Source organism: Choloepus didactylus, chromosome 23 (genome assembly GCF_015220235.1).
Source record: "Choloepus didactylus isolate mChoDid1 chromosome 23, mChoDid1.pri, whole genome shotgun sequence".
Lineage (NCBI taxonomy): Eukaryota > Metazoa > Chordata > Mammalia > Pilosa > Megalonychidae > Choloepus > Choloepus didactylus.
In genome coordinates, this window is record NC_051329.1 from 20,175,475 (window position 1) to 20,184,054 (window position 8,580).

At 55.5% G+C, this 8,580-nt stretch overlaps 1 protein-coding gene across 2 annotated transcripts in view; it reads left to right on the top strand.

Moving 5' to 3' along the window:
- The window catches only part of TRPV4 (transient receptor potential cation channel subfamily V member 4), a 35,425-nt gene extending 27,095 nt beyond the window's left edge, over positions 1-8,330 (top strand). For both annotated transcript variants that reach the window (XM_037817212.1, XM_037817213.1), the window contains 6 exons: positions 52-217; positions 457-523; positions 2,822-3,138; positions 5,306-5,433; positions 6,913-7,034; positions 7,612-8,330. In XM_037817212.1, the coding sequence (XP_037673140.1) occupies positions 52-217; positions 457-523; positions 2,822-3,138; positions 5,306-5,433; positions 6,913-7,034; positions 7,612-7,769 (958 nt within the window). In that variant the 3' untranslated portion in view covers positions 7,770-8,330. The remainder of the gene's footprint in view (positions 1-51; positions 218-456; positions 524-2,821; positions 3,139-5,305; positions 5,434-6,912; positions 7,035-7,611) is intronic.
- Positions 8,331-8,580: the final 250 nt, after the last annotated feature.

The window sequence follows — 8,580 nt, forward strand, 5'->3', positions numbered from 1 at the left end:
CCCCCCCACCCTTTCCCTCTGGCCCCACTCGTGCTCTTTGCTTCCCCGTAGCTTCGTCTACTCGGTGCTGGTGATTGTCTCGGCGGCTCTCTACCTGGCAGGGATTGAGGCCTACCTAGCCGTCATGGTCTTTGCCCTGGTCCTGGGCTGGATGAATGCCCTTTATTTCACCCGTGGGCTGAAGCTGACGGGGACTTACAGCATCATGATCCAGAAGGTACAGTATAGGGGGGCCCCTGGCCCTGGGGATCCCTGCAGGGAGCCACACACACCATATGCACATCTCATGTGTGCAGACAGTGCCCGTGGACCTGAAGACGTGGCACTCTGTGGGGCGGCAGGCACCCTCTGGGTGTCGGGGAGGGACAAGGGTGGAGGTGGGGAGACGGCTTGGATGGAGAAGGAGAGAAACCATGTGTCTCATTTTTGCCTCCATGATCCCATTGTGGCGTTCAGATCCTCTTCAAAGACCTTTTCCGCTTCCTGCTTGTCTACCTGCTCTTCATGATCGGCTACGCGTCAGGTGCGCTCTGGGTGCCCAGGTGGGACTGGCAGGGCGATGCAAGGAGGGGACAGGGACCCTTATGTGTTGATCGTAATAGCCAGCATCTGTAGAGCTCTCACAGCGTACCAGGCTCTGGACTAAGTATTTTACCACCCTTGCCTCATGTAATTCTCCCAGTGAGCCTGTGGGGTGCCTTTATAATCCCCTTTTACAGATGAGGAAACTGAGGCTAGAAAGGTTAAATAACTTTCCCACATTCAAAAGCTAGTAAATGGTAAAACTTGGGGGTTTAGCTATTATTGCCTGTCAAACCGCCCCAAACTCAGTGGTGTAAAACCACCACCACTTATTACTGCTCACGGGTCTGCTCCAGCTGGGTGCTGCTGCTGACCTCGGCCAGGCTCAGCCTGAATCCCCTGGGCTCCTGTGTGTGTGGTCAGCTGGTGAGTTGACTGTGGGCTGCCTGGTCTGGCCTGGATGACGTGGGTCAGGGTGACTTTGCCCTCTTCTACCCGCTCGCTCATCCTCCAGCCGCCTGGTTCGGGCCTATTCACGTGGTGGCCTTAGGGTTGGTTCCAAGAAAATGAGCAGAAGCATTCAGGGCCATTGGCTGGCCCGGCATCACTTCTGCTTCCTTCCGTTGACCGAAGCAAGTCACCAGCCCAGCTGTGATTCACAGGGCAGGACATAGACTCCACCTCTCGGTAGGAGGAGTGGTAAAGCCACACTGCAAGTGGCATGGATGGATACAGGGAAGGGTGAGAAATGGAGACCATTTTTGCAATTCATCTACCAGCTCAAGTCTGTTTTTAAGGCTGATGTGGGCTCCCTCCTTGGATGCTTTCTCCGTGGTGTCATGATGCTGATCTGAGGCATGCTGGGACCTCAGGGGTAGAGGCCTTGGGGAAAGAACCAGGCACGGGGAAATTGACCAAATCACCCATGGCCCACATGGGTTGGGTGATCTGCCATCCAGTGCCCAGTGTCCAAAGGGGAGCGGCCTACTCAGTCTTCACCAGGCTCATCAGGGGATCAGCATTGGCAGCAGGAGTCTAATGGTGGCAAAATTTTAACCCTGATGGTGCCAAGGCCCTGCATAGATTATTTTGGGGAAGTGAGACTCTGGCCTGCATATAGCTGTCCCCTCCCAGGGGTAGGGCTGGGAAGAACTAGACAGAGTGTCAAGGTTTCAACAACAGGTTGGAATTTAGATCAAGGGTCCAGCCTGGCTGCAGTACTAATTGTAGAAACTGAGGCAGAAGCTTAGGAGTTAGTGAAAGTGGCAACTTAGTGGTCAGCTTGGTCCCAGGGCTTCTCCTGCTGGGGCATACTAGATCCTGGGTCTGAAGCTGACATAACACAAACAGGACACGTGCTGCTGTTCCCCATTTTTGTGCCTGTGGCAGACATTGCTAATGGATCACAGAACTATCTTTCTGGTGAGTCCAGACAAGAATCCTTCTCAACATAGTGTTTCAACAGCCACTACACAACTGGGTAGCCTTAGTATATGTGTTGAAACCTGCTTACCTCCTCTGGTTGAAGGCAATATGACATTCCACACCCCAGGGACTGAAGGGACCGGGTGTCCTCATGCTCCCTGCCCTGGCTGGTTTAGGGGAAGACTATTGCTGCTAAACTGTGTTGAGAAGGACTCTGAAGCTTAGTGGGACAAGATGAACACCGTGATAATTTGAGATGTCAGAGGGGACAAGAGCCTTAAAGACCGTGGCTTTTGGGACAGTTGGGACTGAAACCAATTCCAGTGTCCACCCACCCTCTCTGAGCTGGTGCAGGGTTGGAAATAGGAGCATGAGAGAAAAGCTGCTTTGGGAAATGCCTGCATCCTAGTGCCCCTAAGATCTCTAAGAATGATTAGCTAGATCAGGGTCTCTCAACCTGGGCACTGTGGACATTTGGAACCAGATAATTCCTTGTTGTGGGGGGCTGTCCTGGGCCTTGCAGGATGTTGAGCAGTGTCCTTGGCCTCTGCCAACCAGATACCGGAAGCAACACTCCCCTCCCTGTTCATGATAACCAGAAATGTCTCCAGACATTGCCCAGTGGCCCCTGGGGCAGAAGGGCCCCTGGCTGAGAAGCACTGGACTGGATCCTGTACACCTCTTACTTGTTAATGGGAATTTGTGGGAAAGCATGGGCTTAGGAATCAGGAGGGTCTGGGTTCAATTCTTGGCTTGCTTGCAATCTGGGTGACCTTGGGTCAGTGCTGTCCCTCTCCAAGCCTCAGCATCACCCTCAATATAATGGGACTGGTGCTCCACACCTCTGTCCTCATACTTAGTGTCCTTCCCGCAGCCCTGGTCTCCCTCCTGAACCCCTGTGCCAACATGAGGGTGTGCAACCAAGACCAGACCAACTGCACAGTGCCCACGTACCCCTCGTGCCGGGACAGCGACACCTTCAGCACCTTCCTCCTGGACCTCTTCAAACTGACCATCGGCATGGGCGACCTGGAGATGCTGAGCAGCACCAAGTACCCCGTGGTCTTCATCATCCTGCTCGTCACCTACATCATCCTCACCTTCGTGCTGCTCCTCAACATGCTCATCGCCCTCATGGGGGAGACAGTGGGCCAGGTCTCCAAGGAGAGTAAGCACATCTGGAAGCTGCAGGTGAGATCCCAGGCTCCCTTCCCCACCCCTGCTGGCCACCCTTCCCCTTCCAAGATGGGGGCACTTGCCTGACTTTGGATTCCTCAGTCTACTGTCCTCGGTGAGCTCTACCATCTCTTTCCGCCTCTACTTCCCCGTCTGTACAATGGGCACAAAAGACTGCTGCCTGTCTCTCAGAGTTGCCTAGGCAGTTTCGAGATGGTTACTTGCATGACCACTGGCAGTGGTCAAATCCTGGGAGACATTTCACCTCATGCAATACCACTGGGCAAGCTCTGCTGGGACAGGAAATGCAGCGTGCTCCAAGAGTGTCAGCATTTCAACAGGGGCTCCCATTCTCAGCCCACGGGCAGCCTCCATGCCCACCCTGGCACACGAGGTGAGGCTGGGGTGTGGTGCAGGCCACCCCACCATAGCAGAGGGCCAGCTTTCTCATCTGGGGTCTTTTACTAGAACAGGTATGGTTCCCCAGCTCTGCTAGCCATGGGGCCTGCTTGGTCACAGAGAAGTCAGTGTGGACGCTGGCCACGAGGGCACAGGGGAGCAGCTGACTCTGCTTCCCCAAGGGTTTCTGTGCCATCCTAGAAAGCAGAGGCCCCCAGAGTCTCCGTGACAATGCCAGCCCTCCCAGGTCAGGTGCAGCTCCCAGTCCAGGAGGTTCATAGCTAATTGTGCCATCACAAGGCCCAGTAATGCAGCACCACATTTACCTTGAGTCAGTGCCTTTCAAGGAAATGTGCAGTGAGTTAAAAAAACAAGGTCAGGAAAAAAAAAAAAGGAATCAGATCTCACCATTGACCTTTTCTTTCTTTTTTTTCTTTTTAATTTTTATTGGGCTTGTTCAGATACCATACAATTATCCGCAGATCCAAAGTGTACAATCAGTTAGTTGTCCCTGGTACCCTCATGCAGCTGTGCATCCATCACCACACTTAATTTTTGTTCAATTTTTAGAATCTTTTCATTACTCCAGACAAGAAATAAAGTGAAAGATGAAAAAAGAAAAAAAAAAAAAGAAAATGAAACTCGAATCCTCCCATATCCCTAACCAACCTCCCTCAATTGTTGACTTGTAGTGTTGGTATAGTACATTTGTTACTCTTTATGAAAGAATGTTGAAATATTACTAACTGTAGTATATAGTTTGCAATAGGTATATATTTCTTCCCTATGTGCCCCTCTATTATTAACTTCTAGTTGTATTGACCATTGACCTTTTCTTAAAAGCCAAGCCAAGGAATCATACCACTTGATCTGTTTGTTTGTTTGTTTGTTTGTTGTTTGATGTGGAGAAAGGACTTTACAGGAAATCTGTAGGCTTTGCAGAATGAAAATTGTGAGAAATTCTACATTCAAAGAGTAAATTCATTGGAATCAGTGAATCCTTTGAGAAAAATTTTAATGTAAGGGCATAATTTTTCTAAATAATAAAGTGCTATAATGATTGTGTACGTTTGGAAAAGGTAGTGCACGAATAAAAGACATTCTATAATCCTACCACTCAGAAATAAGCACCTATTTACATTTTATTGTATAATGCACACACACACATACACACACACACACACAACAAAAATCCCCAAGGTTATCTGCATCCTCTGAGGTCTGGGTCTGAGGGAAAGGGCTGGGCCTGCTCCTAACGTTTATCCATATGGCCTTACCTCCCTGGGCTCAGTTTCCCCACTGAGAGTAAATTGTCAGATGCAAACTGGCAGCCTGGGAACTAGGTTTGACCCATAAGGATGTCTGTCTGGATCACCATCTTTTTTAAAAATTTAAAGCAAAATTTTAAAATCAAGAGATTTCACATACAAATCCAGATTTCTGGACTTTCTAGAAAAGTTGGAAGTGCTAGCAGCTGTCTCCTTCATGCTGGGCACTGGCTCCTTGGTCTGCCCCAGTCCCCCGCCCTCAACTGCCGCGTGTGTGTCGCGGGGCTCGGGCTGGGTCTCCGCAGCTGAGCCCCCTTCACTCATCCGTTTCCCGCTAGGCGCCTGGGGCCATGTGAGTTTACAACCCCGTTTCCAGGGCAGCAGGAGCCGGATGGCCTCGTTCTCTGCCCACCCCGGCCCGTCCGCCTGGCTTCTCGGGTGGCCGGGTTGAGGGCGGCGGCCGCGGGCCGGGGAAGGCTCCCTGCCGGCCCCGCCCTGACCCTCGCTCCCCGCAGTGGGCCACCACCATCCTGGACATCGAGCGCTCCTTCCCGGTGTTCCTGAGGAAGGCCTTCCGCTCCGGCGAGATGGTGACGGTGGGCAAGAGCTCTGACGGCGCTCCAGACCGGAGGTGGTGCTTCAGGTGAGGCGGGGCAAGGGGGCGAGCGGGGCCACCCGGTGGCGGGATAGGACCATCAGGGGGCGGGGCAGGGCCATCCCGGGGTGGGGCGGGGCGGGGCTATCCCTGGGCGGGGCGGGGCTATCACGGGGGCGGGGCAGGAGAGCGAGGCGGGGCAGGACCATCCCGGGGTGGGGAGGGGCGGGGCTATCCCAGGGGCGGGGCGGACGGGCAGGGCGTGATAGGACCATCCCGGGGCGGGGCTATCCCGGGGGCGGGGCAGGGGCGGGGGCAGGAGAGAGAGGCGGGACAGGACCATCCCGGGGCGGAGAGGGCGTGGGGGGCGGGGCTATCACGGGGGCGGGGCAGGACCATCCCTGGGCGGGGCGGGGCTATCTCAGGGGCGGGGCGGGGCATCCCAGGGGCGGGGCGGACGAGCAGGGCGTGATAGGATCATCCCGGGGCGGGGCGGGGCTATCCCGAGGGGGCGGGGCAGGGGAGCGAGGCGGTACAGGACCATCCCGGGCGGGGCGAGACCATCCCGGGATGGGGCGGGGCCATCCTGGGGCTGAGCGAGGGCCATCCCTGTGTGGGGCGGGATAGGACCATCCCGGGGCGGGGCGGGGCCACCCCGGGCCCGGCCGAGCCTGCAGCTGCTCCAGCTTAACATTTTCCCCCCATTGGAACTTCTGTAGCCACTGAGGCCCTTATCATCCCCACCTGAGTTCAGTTCACCGGGTGATTTGGAGCAGGTCGATTTCAATGCTCTCAGCCTCGGTTTCTGCATCTGTGAAATGCAGACAAGGATAGCGCCTGCCTGTTAGGCCAGCCGCGAGGAAGGAAGGGCTGGCAGGTTGTCCCGCGGACGGCAGTCGGGGTTACGCCTACTCTGCCTCCGGGGAAGCAGAGACTTGGAGGCAGGGGCTCGTCCCAGAGCATCACTTTCTGGGCACCCTTTGGGTGTCTTCAGTGCCTGGGCTGAAAGGGAGATGTGAGGAACCAGCCGCTTCCAGGGCCTGGGGCCTTGCCCGGCCTGTCTGAGGGGCCTCTGCAGACTGACTCCTGTTCCAAGTGCACGGGGGATGCTGGCTTTCCAAGAGAGCCCCTTGGTGAATTCTTTGTAAAGGGACTGCTGGTATAGAGGGTAAGTGTAGTGTTTGGAGACAGGCAAGGCTGAGTTCCAAAGCTGACTCTAACTTACCAGCTTTGTGACCTTGGACAAGCAGTTTAACCTCTTTGTGCCTCAGTTACCCCATCTGTGAACAGTGAATGTACCTTCCTTGTTAGGTCCTGACATGTAGCAGTTGCCAAAAAATGGGTGCAAAACAATACAACACAAATACAAATAACCACACAAGAATTGTATTGCACCGTTTTGGCCCCAAGAGGCTATAGCCTGGTTTCACCAGGGTGTCCCAAGAAAGAAGGTGTGCTGGGGAGGCTGGAGCAGGAGGGCTGCCTGGGGCTGTGGTCCCCCCTGACCCTCCGCTCTGGCTCTGCCAGGGTCGATGAGGTGAACTGGTCTCACTGGAACCAGAACTTGGGCATCATTAACGAGGACCCAGGCAAGAACGAGACCTACCAGTACTACGGCTTCTCGCACACCGTGGGCCGCCTCCGGAGGGGTGAGTGGAAGGGTTGGGGGGACAGCAGGAAGAGGGGAGGAGACAGACCCAAAGGGGGAGCCCTGGTTGATCTGTATCACTGATTTACTTTGAGCCATCCCATCTCCTCTCTGGGACTCAGTGTCCACATCTGTAAAATGGGAGGGTCAGATGGGCTGGCTGCTGAGTTCCATTTGATGCTTGCAAATGGCTGGAACACCTCACATTGGTGGAGTCCCCTTGGCCGTCTACATACTGTGATGTGAACTGGGGCAGGGAGGTGCGTGGGACTCTTCTCCCAGGCCCCTCTACCCTGTAATGGAGGAAACCCTTCTGTTCTTCCACTAAACTATTGCAGTAGAAAGGGCAGGAACTCTTAGGCCGTTCAACCCCAGACTTGATTACTGGATCTTCCTTGAATCCAGGTCTTCCAAGGCTCCTGGGAGGGTGCCTTGACTTGATGAGCCTCAGTTTTCACCTCTGTAAAATGGGGCTAATAAGGCCTCCCCCTTTAGATCATGGTGGAGTCCTGGTATACAGTAGGTGCTCAATATATGCACACCTGTCCACCAACCCTAAGCCCGTGCTCACTGTACAGATCGCTGGTCCTCGGTGGTGCCCCGCGTGGTGGAACTGAACAAGAACCCAAACCCGGATGAGGTGGTGGTGCCTCTCGAGAACATGAGGAGCCCCAGCTGCGACGGCCCCCAGCAGAGCTACCCCCCCAAGTGGAGGACTGACAATGCCCCACTTTAGAGGCTGTGGGGCGGGGGCCAGGCCTCTGGCCTGCAGCCCAACCCCATCACCTCCACCTGCTTGTTTCTAATCCACCTGCATTTCAGGGGGGCTCCTGGGCTGTCTCCCCAGAGGTGAGGGCGGGGCGGAGATGCTGGGGAGGCCCCAGGACCCTCTGGTCCCCAGGCTCCTGCCCCACCTTCACCTCCCCACCCCAGGCCTGGGGCTCCTGGCCACCTGCTTCACTCCCATGGAGTTACACAAGACAATGCCAAGGCCCACCACCCCCATGGGGCTCAGCTCCCTGCTCCCGCCTCTCCGTTATTTATTTGCTCTGCTCTCAGGAAAGCGGCATGGCCTCCACCCTTAGATGGGGCCTGGCAGAAGCCTCAGGACCCCTTTCCAGGTACACTGCCCAGCCAGGCCCCAGCCCCAGCCTGTGCCCTGGGCCGCCCACCCCACCGCGTGCAGCCATGTGGTGAGTTTGCTCGGAGGCCGGGCCCTCGGACTGGGGCTGCACCTTCTGCATGTTCTGGAAAGTGTCTGAGATTTGTCGGTGCTCAATAAAGTTTCATTCACTGATGGTGGAGATGGTGGGGATGATGGTGGTGGGGACGATGATAAGAGGCCTGGGGACAACGACAAGAAGTGCCTGTGGTGGGGGACGGTGGTGAGAGTAAGGGACTTGTGCTAATGACCGTTATGGCACTCAGGGGGGTGGCTGTGGGAGTTGGCCTGGGGGTGATTTTAATGGTGGTGGCAGGGGCCTGAGAGATGGGGGTGAAACGGAAGTGGTGATGGGGAGGGGAGGGATGATGGGGATGGAGTGGAG